The sequence below is a fragment of the Schistocerca piceifrons genome, chromosome 10 (assembly GCF_021461385.2).
Source record: "Schistocerca piceifrons isolate TAMUIC-IGC-003096 chromosome 10, iqSchPice1.1, whole genome shotgun sequence".
Lineage (NCBI taxonomy): Eukaryota > Metazoa > Arthropoda > Insecta > Orthoptera > Acrididae > Schistocerca > Schistocerca piceifrons.
In genome coordinates, this window is record NC_060147.1 from 8,433,676 (window position 1) to 8,455,900 (window position 22,225).

Genomic DNA, 22,225 nt, shown 5'->3' on the forward strand with positions numbered 1-22,225 from the left:
TTAGGATGCTCGGGGTGTTCTGTGGTTTAGGAACACTTAGGGAAAAGGATGCAGGACTAGGTTTTAGTTACGGAGAGGGATACTTTTCCGAATCGATTCGACGAACAGGGAGCCATCTGGGACGGGTCGTCACAACACAAAAAAAGCCCTGTCACACTGATACCATCCCAGAAGCCCAGCGTAGCTTCCGAGCACTGACGAAGTCCGTAGGTCCGTCCCAGAAGTTAAATCTATCCCCCTCCTCACATCAGTGACCCCTCTCTTGCCCCCCCCCCCCCCCACCCCACACACACACCCACCTTCTACTCAAAATTCATTTCCTGCCACAAATTTACACACCACATTAAATGTTTGTATTTTTTTGTACGTAACATATTTCAATTTTTACTACGTGCTGAGAGTTTTGCTGGGATATGTTGACGAAATGCAGTTCGAGCACGGCTGGCACTGAGTTGTATTTCACTGGGTAGACATACTGTAACTACCAGTGTGTGGAGTTGTGGCTACATGAGCAGAATGGAAAAGTCAGTTAAAACGTTACATGTTCAAAAGGATGTAAATAAACAAAAGAATAACTGACAGAATATTTAACTTAAAAAAAAAAAAAATTGTTACACAAAATTGTTACAAAAAAATCCTGTACTTTTCTGAAAATAATGGAGTGCCTACAATAGAGAGCAATGATTAAAGGTAAATACAGCTAAAGTTTCATTTTCTGCTTGAAGATAATTTTAAATCCATTGCAATAAATTCGTCAATTTTGAGTAAAATTCAATTATAGTTAAATTCTCCACACCTTCACAAACATTGACAGCAGGAACACTGCAGTGTAGTCGTCAGAATCTTGTGCACGTAGTGTTCGTGAGGCAGTTACGATTTCTCACCACGATTTGAGCTTACCTTGAGGGCTCCGCAGGCCTCGACAGCGTTCACGTCGTCCACGACGACAACTCTGAAATTCTCTGTCTGAATCAGGTCTCTCAAGAGTGGAGCCACGCGCTTGTCTCTGCAACCTGCAAGAAAAAGACGACAGAGTTACTCCGCTGATGGCAAACATTAGGTGGACGATAGCAATCCTCCTCTTTCTCCACGTGAAGAAAAGTGTCAATGCAGTGTGCGTGTACCAAATTACGTCGACACGCAACCTTGACTTCTGAATGCTTCGCTATTTTGTGAGGCAGTGTAATGTACTGAAATGCAGGAGGATCTGCAGTGAATTGACACATGGTGCAGGGAATCACAATTGAATCTCAATGTAGACAAGTGTAATGTGCTGCGAATACATAGAAAGAAAGATCCCTTATCATTTAGCTACCATACAGCAGGTCAGCAACTGGAAGCAGTTAATTCCATAAATTATCTGGGAGTACACATTAGGAGTGATTTAAAATGGAATGATCATATAAAGTTGATCGTCTGTAAAGCATATGCCAGACAGATTCATTGGAAGAATCCTAAGGAAATGCAATCTGAAAACAAAGGAAGTAGGTTACAGTACACTTGTTCGCCCACTGCTTGAATACTGCTCAGCAGTGTGGGATCCGTACCAGATAGGGTCGATAGAAGAGATAGAGAAGATCCAACGGAGAGCTACGCGCTTCGTTACAGGATCATTTAGTAATCGCGAAAGCGTTACGGAGATGATAGACAAACTCCAGTGGAAGACTCCGCAGGAGAGACGCTCAGTAGCTCGGTACAGGCTTTTGTTGAAGTTTCAAGAACATACCTTCATTGAGGAGTCAAGCAGTATATTGCTCCCTCCTACGTATATATCGCGAAGAGACTGTGAGGATAAAATCAGAGAGATTAGAGCCCACACAGATGCATACCGACAATCTTCCTTTCCACGAACAATACGAGATTGGAATAGAAGGGAGAACCGATAGAGGTACTCAAGTTACCCTCCGCCACACACCATCAGGTGGCTTACGGAGTACGGATGTAGATGTAGGTGTAGATGTAGATGTAGATGTAGTGTATTCCACCAACTCGACACACCCCTCAGTACACGAAGCATTATTATACTGCTTGGTTAATCTGAAGCTGAGGCCACCAATAAGCAAAAATTTGTTGACACTACACAGACGGTGTTTGGCCAACGACGCGAAAGTAGTGGCCGTCTACGGTAACCGGCCGTTCGGCATCCCGGGTCGAGTCTCAAATCTCTTTCCGGCATCTCTCAGGACGGGCAGTACGTCACGCCGTTTGTGACAGTATGCAATTTCTCCGAATAGAACACTCGCCGCCTTTATCTGCAGGTGCGTAAGTTAAATTATCTCTTGCAGAAGGCAAATTATGAATTCCGTAAGTAGAATTAGAAACACTAAAGGGAGTAAATTGGCGACAGTAAATTGACAATTAATTTTCACAAAGTGTGCCACTCGACATGCGGAAATTATTAACACACGTTCGAGAGAGTGTTGGAATGACAGTTACGACACGGCAGCCAGAAAGGACCCGGCACGTGCGCTGATTGGTTGTTACACCTTTTAACAATACGAGTCAAGATAGATGTAACGGAACTTGAATAGCATATTTGCCTCTATTGGTTACAGGAGAGAGATCGGTCTTTCGGTCCTGTCTGTATATTTATATATAATATTGCCTGAATAAAGGCTGGGTGAGTGTAAAGCTATCGTTAAAAACGCATGTTGCGCGATTTGTTACGATTTGGTCGGAAATAATAACATGCTTTTCAATACAATTAAAATATAACAGCGATACCTGTTTAGTGTTATTGGAAATAATATGTAGTAAATTAATGAGTAAGGTAGTCGATCCTATAAGAAGAGGTAAAATTGGGCATACTGAGGTGTTTTGCTTTATATCGACGAAGCCGATGATACGGATTCATTTTTTTCCATTTACTCTTAGAAATAAAAAAGTAAAGAAGTGATAATTGTGCGTAGTGAAAAAATATCGGGGCGAGTTTTAAATAATTACGGTATACAATCTGAGTAACAAAAGGACATTTAGTTACACGAAATCGCGGATAGCGAAGTGTGGTCATTAAATTGAGTACACCTACAGGGCGGTCAATTCCGGGATAAATCTATACGCATCCCACGAGGGACGCAGTATTGAGACCGTTTTTTTAATTATATTGCGGAGAGCGGGCTCCAATATATGAAACGTTGCTGTCGAGCAACCAAAACTGTTCATCAAAGGGTTTCGATGGAACTCGGGAGTTATGGTTCAGGCACTCGCATATACTCCACAGTAGAGTGTGAATGAGAAATAAAACTGTGAACAAGGTTATGTTAAATAAAACAGAAGAAACAAGACAGTTTGGTCGTATCTGTTATTATTCCATAAACTGTAACATTTCTAATCGTTGTACGAAGCCTTTATAGACGTTCGTTATGACAATTTGCTTCGAAGGGATCTCGTTACGAGTTAAGTTTTGGGGACCTGGTCAAGAGGGGGTAGTTCGTAGATCCTAACTACTGCAGCTATTCTGGAATCAGGTGCTACCATAACCGCTGTGTGTTGTCAATGACTTAAGGTTACCATATCTCATGCTCTAAGATCGACGCGCCTTCCACTTGGTATAACGGTGCATCACGGCACCAACGACAATGCCAATGACACAGGAAGATCCGGTAGAACCTGAAGTGTGTGCAGGAGACCCGAGTGTACCTACGGCACGAAATGAGAAGTGGCAGAACTCCGTGCACCAGGAGGGCACCCCTATCGACTTCTCACCGCCTCCCACTGCACGGCGAGGCCAGTTTCACGAGGTACCTGCAGGAGGTGGAAGGCAGACGGTTCGAACATGTGTTCGTTTCACCGAGCTAAGATAACAGAATACAGTCTCTAAAAATTGAGAACCAGTTGGAAATCTACAGCAGAACTTTCTACCCTCGCAAATACCCCGTGCCTAGTAGCACGAGGTAATTTTTCTAGGTTTTGTGCAACACTAATGTTCGACACAGTGTTCTGAAAATGGCCCTTGTAACTACAACTGTAATCGTGTGTAAATGCCTGGAACCCTGAGTTGATGACTACTTTTAAAATGTCACACCACACCCCACATTTTCCTAGATATTGAATATTGTAACTTCACTTCCATCTGTTTTCTCTGCTTTTGCTCGGCAGGATAATAGGAAATTATGTGCTTATTTTATGGCCTCACATTTTCCACAATACAGTAACAATTTAATTTTCTGTACGAGATGCTTTCACAATGCAGAAATTCTTACCACTGCGCACAGTCATTACACCACATTCTGGGCAAATCACACGCCACTTACCTGACAGGATGAGCCAAATTAATTTCCAATAGAGACTATGAAGACAATTATATAGTGTATATCTAAAAACAAAGATGATGTGACTTACCAAATGAAAGTGCTGGCAGGTCGACAGACACACAAACAAACACAAACATACACACAAAATTCAAGCTTTCGCAACAAACTGTTGCCTCATCAGGAAAGAGGGAAGGAGAGGGGAAGACGAAAGGAAGTGGGTTTTAAAGGAGAGGGTAAGGAGTCATTCCAATCCCGGGAGCGGAAAGACTTACCTTAGGGGGAAAAAGGACAGGTATACACTCGCACACACGCACATATCCATCCACACATACAGACACAAGCAGACATATTTAAATATGTCTGCTTGTGTCTGTATGTGTGGATGGATATGTGCGTGTGTGCGAGTGTATACCTGTCCTTTTTCCCCCTAAGGTAAGTCTTTCCGCTCCCGGGATTGGAATGACTCCTTACCCTCTCCTTTAAAACCCACTTCCTTTCGTCTTCCCCTCTCCTTCCCTCTTTCCTGATGAGGCAACAGTTTGTTGCGAAAGCTTGAATTTTGTGTGTATGTTTGTGTTTGTTTGTGTGTCTGTCGACCTGCCAGCACTTTCATTTGGTAAGTCACATCATCTTTGTTTTTAGATATATATTTCCTACGTGGAATGTTTCCCTCTATTATAACCATATCAATTATATAGTGTCTAATATAAGGAGATAGTGAGTCAATACATACTGGGCTATATTTCAGTTCACATAATTGACAAGAATATTGAACTTGCGAGTTACACATTGATCTCTTCGAGTATACTCTAAAATATGTTTATGAATAGAAAAGGCAAAATTTCTGTGACAACATTTTCGCCATGCAATTTGTTTTAAAAGCAACAGCTCCAAGGTATTGTACTGACAAGGGAACCTCCCCATCGCACCCCCCTCAGATTTAGTTATAAGTTGGCACAGTGGATAGGCCTTGAAAAACTGAACACAGATCGATCGAGAAAACAAGAAGAATTTGTGTGGAACTATGAAAAAAATAAGCAAAATATACAAATTGAGTAGTCCATGCACAAGATATGCAAGATAAAGGATACTATACTATGACCTCAGAAGCGCTGTGGTCCCGTGGTTAGTGCGAGCAGCTGTGGACCGAGAGGCCCTTGGTTCAAGTATTCCCTCGAGTGAATAGTTTAATTTTTTATTTTCAGCAATTATTATCTGTCCGTCCACCCGATGCAAGGTAACTGCGCTGTAGTATGGGGACGCTACACCTAAACAAACATTGAAACACACGCCGTCAGTCGACTACAGCGCACGGAAAGAGTATTCCTGCTAACGAGGCTCCATGGCTGGCAGTTGACTGTTCGCTACTTTGGACGAGAGTGCATTAAATACGTGAGATGTATTCCGTGGGCAATATGAATCCAGCAAATATAGCTCACGACTTCAATAACAAGGTCAATGAATATTTTCCTGTGGAGGAATCGGTTGGCCTATGACCTTGCAATAAAATGTTTTCGGTTCCCATTGGAGAGGCACGTCCTTTCGTCTACTAATCGCACCGTTTTGCGGTGCGGTCGCAAAACACAGACACTAAACTTATTACAGTGAACAGAGACGTCAATGAACAAATGGACAGATCATAACTTTGCAAAAATAAAGAAACGAAACTTTTCACTCAAGGGAAGACTTGAACCAAGGACCTCTCATTCTGCAGCTGCTCACGCTAACCACGGGACCACAACGCTTCTGAGCTCACACTATCCTTAATGTGGCTTATCTTCCACATGGACTACTCAGTTTGTATATTTTGCTTATTTTTTCATAGTTTCACACAACTTCTTCCTCTTTTCTCGATTGACCTGTGTTCAGTTTTTCAAGGCCTATCCTCTGTGCCAACTTATAACTAAATCTGAGGGGACTGCGATGGGGAGGTTCCCTTGTGAGTGTAATCTTTGACCCATAAGAAGTACAGCGGAAAACAAATAGAAGCTAACATTCTGCAAACACCGAAAACCTGCGACGTTTTTCTCCCCTTTACACAAAGAACATATATGGGGTTCACTCCTATCTACATCTGCACCCGTACTCCACAACCCACCGTACGGTGCACACCGGAGAATACGTCATACCGCTACCTGCAGTTTCCTTTCCCGTTCCACTCACAAATGGAGTGAGGGCAACAGACCGCCTACACGCCTCCACACGATCCCCTGCTACACTCGTCTCGACTCCGCGGTTCTCACACAAGATGCTGTCCGTGGCAGTGTGACTGTTCTGCAGTGTGTCGCAAAGGTCAGTTCTCTAAACTTTCTCTTTAGTGTTTCAGAAAAAGAATACCTTCCTCCTCCTGATCCCCATTCAGTTTCACGAGAGGGTTTCCATAACAGTCACGTGACGACCAAAGCTACCACTAACAGATCTAGCAGCACACTGTCGACGTCTCCCTTCGGTCCGATCCGGCCGGGATCTCGAACACGAGGCCTCCTTTATGGACGAACTACACTTTCCTAGAATTCTCCTGACAAACAAAGTCGACCGATCCCTCTTCCTACAACTGACCTTACGTGCTCGTTCCCTCTCTTATCACTCTGCAATACTGTGTCCAGATATTTAGTCTAAACAACCGAGTCTAAAAAAACATGACTGTCACTGTATTTGGACATTACAGTAATCTTTATCCTGAAACTTCCTGGCAGATTAAAACTGTGTGCCAGACCGAGACTCTAACCCGGGACCTTTGCCTTTCGCGAGCAAGTGCTCTACCATCTGAGCTATCCAAGGACGACTCGTGCCCTGTCCTCAGCTTTACTTCTGCCAGTACCTCGTCTCCTACCATCCAAACTTTACAGAAGCTCTCCTGCGAACCATGCAGAACTAGCACTCCTGAAAGAATATTGCAGAGACATGGCTTAGCCACAGCCTGGGGGATGTTTCCAGAATGAGATTCTCACTCTGCAGCGGAGTGTGTGCTGATATGAAACTTCCTGGCAGGAGAGCTTCTGTAAAGATTGGAAGGTAGGAGACGAGGTACTGGCGGAAGTAAAGCTGTGAGGAAGGAGTGTGAGTCGTGCTTGGGTAGCTCAGATGGTAGAGCACTTGCCCGCGGAAGGCAAAGGTCCCGAGCTCGAGCCTCGGTCCGGAACACAGTTTTAATCTGACAGGAAGTTTCTTATCGGCGCACACTCTGCTGCAGAGTGAAAATCTCATTCTGGAATCTTTATCCTACTCGTATGCATTAACTTATATTTTTATATGCTTAAGAGTAACACACACACACACACACACACACACACACACACACACACACACACAGGGGGGGGGAGTGCCGACAGTACCTTTCTGTCTCCCAAACCCTCACCTTCGGAGACGAAAGGGTCAGTTCTGTTAGGTCAAGTATTTGAGCCACTCACATACTTGATAGCTCAATCTGTGCACTCCAACCTCTGTTAATGGCCTGCAGTGGTGAATGACAAACATATTTTGAGATTTCACAGCACATTTCTTGAAAAAACTCGCTACTAGTTAGTACCCATTACATGTTCCGATTTTCTTCTTCAGCTTATCTGTCTCTCCCGTTTGAGGGACAGGAGAAGTTCGGTCACCGGGCACGCCTGTACTCTGCATTCTGCCGGCCGATCGAGTCATACTCACCGCTCCACACCTCCCGTCAACTCACCGATGGTGGTTTCACAGAACATGCCGGCAGCCACCTCGCTGGCCAGGTTGGCTCCCATGAGGACGCAAACTTGGATCTTCAGTAAGCGGCTGATCGTATTCGAGATCAAGTCGATGGCTCCACCTTCGACGTGGTCAAAACCCTGAAAAATGGAAAGCACTGATGTCCGAGACTATTTTTATAAAAAGCCCTCACCGAATATAAAGCACAGGAGGGTGTGGATACGAGTTGGGTTTATGTCATTTGTAAAGCGTAAAAGTCAGTTTTTTGCTGATAAATATTGCATGGCAGAACCTTTAAAAGTGCAAGCAGCAGTTCTCAATCTCTCGAAACTACTACTAATTAGAAACACTGTATTTAGGACAGACGACTAAAACAGAAACACAGAAACAGTGAGACTAACATCAGTGCAGAACTTACATTCAGTACACAAAAGACTACAACACTGGGAAGAAAGGATCAGCTGCTGATCCGTAGGTAGCTGGCAGCGACAGATCTCGAGGCCACAGCAGCTTCATCATGGTGGCAAAGTGGTTCGTTTGTCGGATCGTTCATGTTGTACCTGTGTGGGCTACAGTTCTGGTGGGGTTGATCAAATTATCACGTGTAATATGTTTTATGCAGATATACGTTCACATACTCTGACAAATGTAGAAAATTTCTTAGGAGAAGAAGTGTCTAGTTATTTAGATAAAATAGCTCTGAATATTTATTGAGAGTAACTGACTTAAAAAATTCGGAGTAGAAATAAAAACTTTGAGGTTCGTCGATGACACTGTAATTCTGTCAGAGACAGCAAAGGACATGGAAGAGCAGTTGAATGGAATGGACAGTGTCTTGAAAGCAGGATATAAGATCAACATCAACAAAAGTAAAACGAGGATAATGGAATGTAGTCGTATTAAGTCGGGCGATGCTGAGGGAATGAGATTAGGAAATGAGACGCTTAAAGTAGTAAAGGAGTTTTGCTACTTGGAGAGCAAAATAACTGATGATGGCTGAAGTACAGAGGATATAAAATGTAGACTGGCAATGGCAAGGAAAGCGTTTCTGAAGAAGAGAAATTTGTTAACATCGAGTATAGATTTAAGTGCCAGGCAGTTGTTTCTGAAATTATTTGTATGGAGTGTAGCCACGTATGGAAGTGAAACATGGACAATAAATAGTTAAGACAAGAAGATAATAGAAGCTTTCAAAATGTGGTGCTACAGAAGAATGCTGAAGATTAGATGGGTAGATCACATAACTAATGAGGAGGTATTGAATAGGAGAGATGAGAAATTTGTAGCACAACTTGACTAGAAGAAGGGATCGGTTGGTAGGGCATATTCTGAGGTATCAAGGGATCACAAATTTAGCATTGGACGGCAGTGTGGAGGGTAAAAATCGTAGAGGGAGACCAAGACATGAACACACTAAGCAGATTCAGAAGGATGTAGGTTGCAGTAGGTACTGGGAGATGAAGGAGCTTGCACAGGATAGAGTAGCATGGAGAGCTGCATCAAACCAGTCTCTGGACTGAAGACCACCACCACCACCACCACCACCACCACCACCACCACCAAAACAACAACAACAACAACAACAACAACAACATACATTCCACATATATATTATGCAATACATTTCAACGAACTTTGACTAGACACATGCTATACAGTGTCACATCAAAATAACATTTTAAGAACATGGAAATTTTAGTATTTTGGCATGTCAAGTATAAAGTAATCATTACATGAAATGCCCTGCTTACTGCACCAAATATACATGCTCATGTCCATACAATAGCTGAATGAAGACAGATTCTAAAGTAAACAATAGAGATGTCACGATCAACCACCAGGTGGCACTGTACTAGTAACAGACAGAAATACCTCAGGTAATATGAAGCGTAGGAGCACAGTAACATCCTAGAATCATAAAACACAATTATACAATTTGTCTGTACATATAATGAGAAGTAGACCAAATCGGCACATTGTAAGCTGATTTTGTTGAAAAATTAAACTTTTAAAAATATTGTTTATAAAATCTTGTAACAGTATAACAAAGTGTTGTGTGTTCATTATATCACTTAATACACACGTGGTCAAGGAAGTTACAGTTCCTGTAGAAAATATATCAACAACTAACTCGCAGAAGTTCACTCAATTGTAGGTAACAAGGATACACTACACTTCACGTGTTCCTGAGATGTCTTTTTATAATGTGACACATTACATTGTGTATATAGTCTATGCTCATTGAAAGGTAGTGCATAAGGCATGTAGTTATTACATATTATGTAAAAATGTGTGACATCCCACTATTTCTGAAACCACTGTGTTAACAATTTTCATCCAATGCTTTACAGATCTGAAGACGGTAAATAGCTTGCCGAAACAGGTAATCGAAATGAATGTTGCACCGTAGCGACCTTGTCTGTTTTGAAGCTTTTACTTCTAATTTTAGTGTCAAAAACCTTGGACAAGTCTCAGAATGGGTCTGTAACAGAGTCATCCTTGTCAAGAGCTTCAAGTACCACTTTTTTTAACTCTGTAATGGCTGACAGTGTAGATCCCCTACGTCATAAACCAAACTGCGCTTTGTTAAAAAGGTTGTGCTTATTTGTGTAACTCTTTAGTCTGTCTTACACAACTGATTCAATTATTGCTGTGATTGCAGACATTAGTGAAGTTGGCCTATAGTTTTCAACACTCTCCACATTAACTGTCTTTAGCATTGGCACAGCTCAGTACTTTGGAAAATACCCGAACTAAAGGACTCCTTTATTACATTTGTTGAAGGGGCTCATACTATGCCTACGCACATCTTCAGAACACACGTTAACTTCATCTACTGGGTGATCAAAAAGTCAGTATAAATTTGAAAACTTAATAAACCACGGAACAACGTAGATAGAGAAGTAAAAATTGACACACATGCTTGGAATGACATGGGGTTTGATTAGGGAAAAAATTCACAAAATGTCCGACAGATCTCTTGCGCGCATCGTTTGGTGATGATCGTGTGCTCAGTCACCACTTTTGTCGTGCTTGGCCTCCCAGGTCCCCAGACCACAGTCTGTGCGATTATTGGCTTTGGGGTTACCTGAAGTCGCAAGTGTATCGTGATCGACCGACATCTCTAGGGATGCTGAAAGACAACATCCGAAGCCAATGCCTCACCATAACTCCGAACATGCTTTACAGTGCTGTTCACAACACTATTCCTCGACTACAGCTATTGTTGAGGAATGATGGTGGACATATTGAGCATTTCCTGTAAATAACATTATCTTTGCTTTGTCTTACTTTGTTATGCTAATTATTGCTATTCTGATCAGATGAAATGCTATCTGTCAGGCATTTTTTGAACTTTTGTATTTTTTTGGTTCTAATAAAACCCCATGTCATTCCAAGCATGTGTGTCAATTTGTACCTCTCTATCTATATTATTCCGTGATTTATTCAGTTTTCAAATTTATACTGACTTTTTGATCACCTGGTACATCTGTTGATTTCTTATTTTATTAATTTCTGCACCATCTTTCCGATTTCGAGCTCTGGTGCAGAAATGACACAGCCGTGTTAAGTTACTGTGTATACCGTACGTGTTTTAGAAAGATTGTGTCACAGTACTCCAAGCTTCCACCCTGGAGGTAGGTACTTGCCGGCCCTCCTGTATCTTCCCAGACTCTATACCCTTCCGAATTGAATTTGCCTTCCAAACTATTAACACAATGGCACGTAAGCAAAGTGAGGAAGTTTCAATTTCCAGAGTTTCTCAGATTCCCAGTTTCACATTTTATGTCCGGTGGAAAATTATTGAAGTCTTTTGCGCCACAACATTCAACTACAATCTGAACCTCAGAGAAGGATGCAGACTTTAAGGCATTAACCCTTTCCGGGGAAGTGGTTCCGTTTGAAACCACCTACAATTTCCTCATTCTGTGGCAAAAGGGCAGTGGCTACATTTGGGGACATCATTCAGCAGCCTAGTTGGTGCTGCCCGCTAGCGGCTGTCACTGGAACCGCAAAAAAATCTGTAAATATTAGCATGTAGTGAGGCGAGTTGGATAGCCATTTTTGTACACTGTGCGCGAATGTCTTTGTTCTCAAATTGTGACTCTATTCTTCTGGATTAGGTAACTTTTATGCATGTACTAAATGCAGAATACTGTTCTGTTTACATTAATACTATATGTACTGCAATAATAAATAAATAATGCATTTGTTTCCGCGAATGTTGTGGTGGTTCCATTTGAAACCACTGCTCCTGTAACGGCAGTATTAGTAGGTGTGACAATTTTTTTTTTTTTTTCCCAGTTTCACATGATGTATTCTCACAGACTAAAGGATGAGGAAATTCTGGAGTGCCTTTTCGCAGATATTCTTTCAGATCCCGACTCACACATTGACACTAGCAGTGACAGTGGAAGTGATGAGGTAGCTGAAGGCAGTGATCTGGATTTGCAAATGAAAACACCTGTTTTATCTCAAATTATTTCGGAAAGTGAGAGTGAAGACTACTTTGACAATGACAGTGATGATAGTTTCAGCACTAATGACGATTTGCCACTGTGTTCCATTGCAAATTTTTCATGGAGAAAGGACGTCAGTGCAATTTTTCAAAGGAAGCTGGTGTACGAGGAAAACTTAACGAATTACAGTGAAGGTATGCAACCAGTAGATTTGTTTTGTCTGTTTTGTAACACTATGTTAGAACACATAGTCTTCCAGTCTAACCTGTACGCAACACAGAAAGGTGGCAATTTCAGGCCTCTCTCTAAAGCAGAACTAAAAGTATTTTTGGCTATGAACATTCTAATGGGAACCGAGAAACCTTGTTATTATCGCAATTGCTCATCACCCCATAAGGAATTTCGAGATGAGTACATTTACTCACTAATGTCGGTAAAAAGGTTCAACTGGATTTTGACACATATTCACATCAATGACAACACTGTTATGCCTTCAAGGGAGAGTAGAAATTATGACAAATTATATAAAATCTGTCCACTAATCAATCAGATACCGATAAACTTCAAAGAATTCTATGCACCTACTAAGGAGCAAGCTATAGATGAATGCGTGGTGAAGTTCAAAGGACAAATCGCATTCAAACAATATACGCCCCAAAAGCCAATCAAGAGGGGATACAAAATCTGGGTCAGAGCTGATAAGCTTGGATATATTTGTGATTTTCAGATATATACTGGAAACGTTGAAGGCATAGTGGAAAAATCCTTAGGAGAGAGAATTGTGAGAGATGTGTGTAAAGGCTTGGAAGGAAAGGGATACCACATATACATTGAAAATTTTTTTTTTACCAGTGTCTCACTTTTACAGAAGCTAAAAGATGATGGACTTTTTACCTGTGTAACAATTAGATCACACAGAAAAGGACTTCCTACACTAAAAACAGAAAAGAGTTGCAAAGAGGAGAGCTTGACTGGTTAGTTCGTTCTGATGGCATTGCCTGCATCAAATGGAAAGACAAACGTGTAATCATGTTGCTGTCTACAATTGATTCGCCTGTATATGCTGAAGAAGTAAGCCGTAAAGAAAAGTATGGAAAAATCACAAAGGTACCTTGCCCAAAAATAGTGAAATCATAATACAAATATGGGTTGTGTCGATAAAGCAGATATGATGAACAGTTTTTATGCAATAGACAGGAAATCATGAAGGTGGTGGCTAAGATTATTTTGGTATATAGTTGATATTTCTATTGGAAATGCATTTATTCTGTTTCGATTATGTAATCCAACAGCGAAGCAAGTGCTAAAGAATCTTCGAAGACGTGTTGCCACAGGCCTGGTAGGCAGTAATGTCTTGAAAGATGGTCCTGGCCATCCCAGTACACCGTCAGAACCATCTGCAAAAAATTCAAAACTGTTGTTCCCCATGAGAAACGTATATCGGAAGCAAAACATTGCATTGCAGCACAAAGGAAGAACCCCACAAAAGCAGCTGGACATGTAGTCATTGCCAGGTAGCCTTAAGCTTATCTCCAGAAAGGAATTGCTTTTTACTGTATCATCAAAAGTGATGATATTTAGCGGGCAGTGGCTCCATTTGAAACCACAATGTGTGTGTCAGTTTATGTATATTTCATTTAATTTTTATGGTTATAATAGAGGGAAACATTCCACGTAGGAAATATATATCTAAAAACAAAGATGATGTGACTTACCAAATGAAAGTGCTGGCAGGTCGACAGACACACAAACAAACACACAAAATTCAAGCTTTTGCAACAAACTGTTGCCTCATCAGGAAAGAGGGAAGGAGAGGGAAAAACGAAAGGATGTGGGTTTTAAGGGAGAGGGTAAGGAGTCATTCCAATCCCGGGAGCGGAAAGACTTACCTTAGGGGGAAAAAAAGGACGGGTATACACACACACACACACACACACACACACACACACACACACACACACACACATATCCATCCACACATCCTTTCGTCTTTCCCTCTCCTTCCCTCTTTCCTGATGAGGCAACAGTTTGTTGCGAAAGCTTGAATTTTGTGTGTATGTTTGTGTGTCTGTTGACCTGCCAGCACTTTCATTTGGTAAGTCACATCATCTTTGTTTTTAGATATTCATTTAATTTTTACATTTTTCTGTCTCACTGTATGAAAATTAATACAATACAAACAGGGAAAAATTAAAAATTAATTTTTTATTTATTTTGCCCCTGAAAGGATTAACAACTGTGTGTGTCTTCCAGTTATTGTGATTGCATAGACCGAATACAAATCCGACAGATTATCAATAAGACTTTCCACCATATTTGAAACTGATTATTATTAAATACAAATACTGTTCTGGGATGAAGTGGGCTGGGAAACGAGTAAGAATTCCAAGATATTCAAAGGGGCATCAGCAAGTGTGCAGAAAGCGTTAATCCGCAGAACTGAGCTATAAGTCTGTCGCATTACCCACAAGATAACTCTCGTTTTGTGCATTCGTTTGTGCTGTGCAGGAAACTGCCAGCCCACCTCCATTTATTTTCCTACGAATGTGATTTATTACTGTGTACTTTTCACTACCGAACTCAGTTTAGTGACAGCCGGGTGTGAGAGCAGAGGGCGCGTATATCGAGTCCTTGACCTCCGGTCACAGAGATAACAGCAGTGCATCTTCTGACCTGAAATAACTCTCTAAAAGATAGCCCTTATCACAGTGATACGAACCTTGCTCAATATCTCTGTGTGTTATTGGTCAGAGGTGGGTTAGAAAACAGATAGGTGAGAAAATACTCCTCGCCTCTAGAGTACTGAGAAACCGTGTTATCACACAACTGCTGTAGGAGTAAACAACAAACTTCATTACAGTAATTACTTGCACGGCCACAGGTGTACGGAAATTGCCTTCTTCCACACGTGCACACAGACACGCAGATGAACAGAGCTGGAGGGGGGGAGGGGAAGCGATAAGACTACAAATACTGACAGAATTAAGGGTCATTTGCTCAAGTGGTTAATAGAGCAATTTTCTTAACAACACATCTCATGTTTCATTCTCTACATACTGCATCGCATTTCCCCACCAGTCATTCCCAATAAGATAATTCAGAATGAAGTTAGTAATCGTAAGACACAAATTATAGGAACCCTACCCTATTCAATTCAATAGATCTAATGAACAATTCTTTTAAGGCAAACCCCAATGATATTGACAGAAAAAATTGCTAGCCTGCCCCCTCAAAGTATCATATGACTTGAGTGGAATTTCTTCTCTTTTAGATGATACCACCCTAAGATGACAACTTTTCTCAGTTACAAGACTAGGAACAATAAATTTTGCAAAAAGAGTGGAGCTTTCTACTTTCTTTAGTTGTGTGGTGTAATACTATGTTGTTAATACCTATTCTATGGGTCCATGTACTACAACTGAAGCAAACAAATTTTTTGTGCCACACACATTTATTATTTGAGAAGTATCTTCAGTAGCCTGAAGTGTATTACAATTTTATTTTTACATATTTAACATAATATTTCCTGCTTTTCTATGGAGTAACAATAATTTAAATTTCCACTTACAAATTTACATGACAGGAAACCAGAAAGTACCACAACTTTTCACAACCTCAATGTATAATGCTGAATATGAAAAACAAAATAGTATACACATAAATATGTATATATTTTTGACCACTGAAGGTGCTTCAAAAATAACAAAGGCAAAACACGTACGACAAAAAAAAATTGTTTTTGATTCAGTTTGGATGAGATGGATGCAGAGTAGTAATCAACAAAATCCTGTTGTAGACAGTTGGCACAAAGTGCCAAACCACGTACAAATTACATTGCCACAAACGCCCGGACAGGAGTTGTGACAGTACGGGTGTAGCGAAGCAAAGTAATGATTCCGAAGATGGCTAATTAACAGATACAGTAAATTATGAAATTAAGTGGATACTGAAACCAAAGATGCCACCAAATTTGCTACACAATTCTGGCAGGACCGAAGTGTCTAGAGTAAATCACGACTCAGAGCACTGACCACAAAAGGTGAGGTTCTCAGTGTGGCACACAGCTTTAATTTGGTAGCAAGTTTCACGCATTCCCTGTGTTTTCGGCACAAAAGTTCTCATACAGTAGCAAATTCTCACCTACACTATCTCGTCTCCCACATCCAAAGTGTTTGGGTGAAGTTGGACTCTCAGATCTTACACCAGTATTCTTATAATTACTTGTACCCCGATACACTATTTGATTTTCACAACTGTCAAACTACTGAGCTCTGAGCTACATTGGACAAGTTACTTTTTCGTCACTATTTGCTTCTCTCTTCTCACCTTATTTCCATTATAAACGAGGTGGTGATTAAAGATCAAATTACACATTCTGTTTTATGACAGAATGTAAACAAGACACAGAGAAGTGGTCAGACTGAAGGAAGAGTTAAAAGTGCAGCTGTCATTACACACGTACACTTCACAGAGTTCACCCAGTTGTTAACAGTTGAATTGAAAATGTTTACAGGGCATTTAGCATCAATTGAGAAAAAGAAAGCTCGAGAAATACAAAAGTGGGGACCGGCACGTCATACAATCACCGTGCATTTCCTCGAGTGTGTACAATTTCTGAGCTCACTGAATCTACCCTCACCTGTGGCAACAATGAGTTGAGGTTATCTGATGCCCTATCTTACAGATTGTGGTTTTCAAATTTTTGCTCAAGCTGACTTATATTTTTTTCTTTAAACGGACAGGCATTAGATTTATAGACAGTTCTATACTGTTTATTCTCTTTGACAATAAGAAACATCCCTTATTAAAATCTGACTCCTCAATGTTCATAAACTAACATTTTGAATCCAGAGAAGCCGCTTCTATTCTGATCACTCCAGGTAATATCTCCATCTAGTACCTCTTATTTCTGAGCTCCTCTGTGTACACATCCATCTGCCTCAGTTTTTATCTGCCACGAAGTTTCATATCAGCACACACACACTGCTGCAGAGTGAAAATTTCATTCTGGAATGTAAAACTTACTGGATATAAAAATTTACACTAAATTCAAGGTGACAAATTAAATAAAAAAGACCCACAGATCTGGTAAACTCTAGGCACCCTCAGCAATACTCATTATTATACCTACGAGAACCTGGCAGTGGTCACAGACTCCCAGAATCTGCATCTACACATACACTCGGCAATCCACTACGAAGTGCATTAAAGCCACAAATAAAGTGCAGTAAAACAAAATTGAGGAATTAAAGGCCCGACTCCAAACAGTGCACTTACAGAGCAGACACTTACCTTTATAAGGGAGAGACCGACAGCATCCGGCTTGATGCGACCGAGGAGCGACGCGCAGATGTTGCGGATGAACTGGTGAGGCACCACGAAGATGAGCACGTCCGCTCCATCCGCCGCCTGCACCACGTCAGGTATCGCCACCTGTTTGACGAAGCAAATAAGGAGGGCTCAGTAATTTTACAGAAAAATGGTTACGTTCCACATCGTGGGTCATTCTGGAGTCCACAACTGTAACGAGTGACAGTTTGGTAGCTCAGACGGTGGAGCAACTCGAAAACTAAACCTTTAACGTTCGTCATCCATTTGCCCCGAGAATATTTTCCCCGGAACTGTGCATTTTTTCCACCCACGTATGCAAAAATGGTAATTTTCTCAACAGTCTAAAATGGAGAAAGAATGTTTCACTATCATATTGACCAATCCACATTACAGACGCACAGGTCGAGACCTCACGTCACTTCACTCTATGAACTGAGTTTGAATCTGCATAACTCAATGAACGACAAGTACGGAGCAGTATCCCTGCCTAACAATAGAATTTCAGCTAAATGGGATGGTGTATCTAGTGCAATTAATAAGGTGCACTTAAAAGGAATCTCAAAACCTCTTGCCTACCTGATTAAATGCAGAATTAGGGAAGACATGTACCCAACTGTTCTAAGAGTGATTGTTGTGAAACCAATGTATATAAAAAGGTAAGTAACTAAGATATTTCCAACTATACACCAGTATCGTTAATTCCCGCCTTTTGTAAGATATTTGAAAGTATTATACTGTCCCTGCTCAGTGCCCCAAACACGAGTGGCTTTAGACAAGAGCTAGGCACAACAACAGCAATCACACACTACTTCTGCAAAGTGTGGTGTAAGCTGGACCAGAGAAAGCAGACAGCAGGTGTATTTTCAGACCAGACAAAATATTTCAGCACAGTAAACTGTACAATACTTCTAAAAACTCAAGTTACAATGTATCAGGGATGCATCTGTGCATCTCCTAGCCACACACCTGTTACTTCTAAACACTGCACTAAATTGACATACACCAAGTGCGGTGGGGCAATGGTTGGCACGCCAGACTCACATTCGGGAGGACTCAATTCCACGTCCGGCCGTCCCGATTTAGGTTTTCCGCGATTTCCCTAAATCGCTTCAGGCAAATGCCGGGATGGTTCCTCTGAAAGGACAGGGTCGATTTCTTCCTCTTCCTCCCCAAATCCGACGGGTCCGACGACCTCACTGTTTCGTTCCTCCCCCAAATCGACAGACAACCAGCTAAATTAACATACAAATTAGATGAAAAAATTGTAAAGTTTCAGTCAATTAGCAACAAGTAATACACGGTTTATGTCAGGTCTCAATCATTTACTCCTTTCTCCCCCTCATCTACACTAATGACATTGCATAGCCAATTAATTTCCATATAGTGAGCTTTGCAGATGTCATTTCAATCTTACTTTGGGGTAGAGAATGTAATGAGCTAGAATCTTTTGCCACCAATGGTCTAACAGAATTAATGAAATACTTCAATGGTCTGGACCTGGAGGCAAATAGTGGTCGGTCAGTGCTTTAGGATGCAAAACTGTAGTGTTTCCTTTCCTCGGGGTTCTGCCGTGAAAAAATATAAAATAGAAAATCTGATTGGGTTTTGAATTTTGATGGAATAAGTTGCGGATAAGGCGGACTTCCTATTACTGATTGAGATCGTGCTGTAATTTGACCGTGCATGGCAGACTGGGTCAGCAACACTACAAAAAGCGACTGTTTGGAAATAGCATCAGAAACTAATTGAAATTTACCTTATAATCTTGTTAGAAACACAGTACTAATTACAATATAGTCTTCATGGCTGTTCTCCTAATTTCTCTTGTAGGACGACCCGTCTTTCACTTTTCTCCATCTGTTGAAAACTTCTTCAAGTTGTCACCGTCATGATCAATTTACAAATTTGGCGATAACCACCTCGAATCACTATTGAAACAACCTCGCTTTGTAATATAATTTTAATTTCCACCCAAAAGCACATTCAACACAGTGCCGAAAAATACACATCTTTCGTATGAAGACAAGAGAGAGAGAGTCATTAATTAGTTGTTAAAAACAAACACCTATGGGGAAAAAAAAAAAGATCGAAGTTATTTATAAAAAAAAAATCGGTCGCTGGCACAGCGCTCTTCTGCATGCGTGATCATAAATTATATCTTTGTATTGGCGGAGGCGAGGTAGTCAAAGTACCATTACAACTGGTAAGGTCAAAGTGCCCATATCACAATACAAGAAAAAATAAGTACTAAATAAAAACCTGAGGTGAACACGCAAAAACCCAATCGAGTAACCTCGGAGGAGCAGCAGAGATCACCCCCAAACGACAGAAGAGGGAGTAAATCTGATAAGAGCTTTGAAAAGAAAGCCAACTAGCTTTCCCGTTATCTGTAAAAACACAACGAGACTGCACACACAGTTCTTTTATAACGGATACAGTCCACCATCGTGGGATGGCATTTAACAATGTGGAGAGCTCGTCTCCACGTGCAAATAGTGTCACGGCACGCTTCGGTCCACCAGGAGATCGGGGCACGTCACGGTGAGGTACAGCAGTAAGGATAGCGTCAGTGAGGTGTCCTGTCTCATCCTCAATGCAGGGGAAACTGTGTTCGTCGAAAGTGGCCAGCGAACAGTAGAGCTACCAGTCGGTCGAACGCACAATTGGGATAGGCATTAGCAAACGAATGACACACACTCTAGTGTGTGTCAGAAAGAACAGACCACCTGAGACGAAAAGCAAGTCGAGCAGTACAGATCGAAAGGTCCGTAGTGCGTGGAATTGAAAAGAAATGTGCTTCTACTCGTGTCCCGACAGATTAGAATGAACCGGTCGAAGATATCTACTAGGAGAGAGCCTCTCCGACAGTGGTGCGGAGAGTCCCAAAGGGGACGGCGGGCATCGATTTCGCCGGACAGCGAGAAGGGAGGATGAAGTCGAGCAATAGGCTGCAAAATGTTTGCCCCAGGTGATGGCAGAAGACGAAGGTAAGTAGATGTCGCAAAGAGAGAAGGTGTAACCAGGTAGATAAAATCGGACGGCAACAGCACGAAGCTGGGTACGTGAGGAAACTGTGCGACTATAAGTGTCTTCTCAAATGAGCGACACGACTTCTCCACAAGCCGGAGTCCCAACCTCAGGGGGAAGATCAAAACGGACTGAAGTGAAGTACAAGATGTGAAAACGACCGTGAGGGTGTAATTTTGTTTGCCGGAGGCAGTAAACAACTGGATGGTACAGTCACAAGAGGAGCTGTAATTCGACCCTACCGGATCCGATACCGCAAACGTTTCGTCGGAGAATAATCATATCCGACGACAGATGGGAGAAGAGTCATATAAGAGGCCAGTCACTACAGTGCCAGCCAAATGTCAGAATTTGAACACACACAACGATCAGGTTCAGAGGCCAGAAAATACCGGTCCACCATTTCACAGATGTGACTGTATTCGTCTCCGGTCGGCCGGCGAACCGGTCGGCGGCGGCGCGGCCCGGCCCGGCGAAACGGAGGTCAGCTGAGCGAGGATACCAGGTGGCGACACTGCCGAAGAACGCCAAGGTGGAGAAGGGAAAGATCTTCCGCCTCTGTTCGACTGCTCAGAACCTCTGTGTCTGTCAGGTGCAAATCCACAGGTAGGCTGTCTAGATGGGCACAGAAATTCATCGCTAGAGTACTCCTTTTAGATTTCGGTGCTCGTGTTTGCTGGGCACGCAGTTTCACTAGTGCAGGTGGAAGTTCTGTTGGTATCGTGTGCAGCTATAGATGACACTAAACTGGAAATCACAAGTCCGCACAGCCGTGTCCTCCGTACCTCCAGGTGCAGCGAGAGCTGTACTACGACTGCGGGAGGGTGATGTACAAAATTTGTGGCCACCCGACATTTTTTGAGCAACGTGAGTAGGAATTTTCTCCTTCAGCCAGATCTCCTGAACAGCTCCCTAACTGAGGTAGATTGGACAGTCACGAGAGGAAGTAGCACAGTCGATACAGTGAGGGGAAGGAGGTTGACACACACCCTCACGAGTGACCCTGCCGCAGGTTACGCTTTTGGCTGCACCTTCACGAGGTTCACGGATGCGGCCGTAGTGCTGACATTTATAGAGACACCTGGGATTTGGGACGTACGGTCTGACAGTAATAGCTTCGTAGCCAGCCCCAATTTTTGGTGGAAGCACCACACGATCAAATGGGAGGAATACGGTGCGAGTCGGTGCTAATCCTTTATCGACCCTTTTTACGGTGTGTCCAACTGCAGTCACTCCCTGGTCAGTGAGACGGGCCGTTATTTTGGGCTCTATTGGGCTGTCGAGCGGCCGAGTGTACGCGGCAGCACGGGAAGAGTTCGGAGTGCCGCGAGCCTCTACTTTAACGGAATAGCTGTGGAGAAGTGCCGCATTAAGAGTTTCTGTGTTTGAAAAGCACTATCCGTCACTAAAAGCCAGGTTCCACTACGCGACTGACAACATGACTTCACAGGGCTGACAATGGCATCTACACCGTTC

The 22,225-nt window shown here is 42.1% G+C and overlaps 1 protein-coding gene across 2 annotated transcripts in view; it reads right to left on the reverse strand.

The window, feature by feature from the left end:
• The window catches only part of LOC124718907 (glycerol-3-phosphate dehydrogenase [NAD(+)], cytoplasmic), a 113,943-nt gene that overhangs the window by 65,533 nt on the left and 26,185 nt on the right, over positions 1-22,225 (reverse strand). For both annotated transcript variants that reach the window (XM_047244555.1, XM_047244556.1), the window contains exons 3-5: positions 17,684-17,824; positions 7,930-8,071; positions 901-1,013 (exon numbers count right to left, since the gene is read on the reverse strand). In XM_047244555.1, the coding sequence (XP_047100511.1) occupies positions 901-1,013; positions 7,930-8,071; positions 17,684-17,824 (396 nt within the window). The remainder of the gene's footprint in view (positions 1-900; positions 1,014-7,929; positions 8,072-17,683; positions 17,825-22,225) is intronic.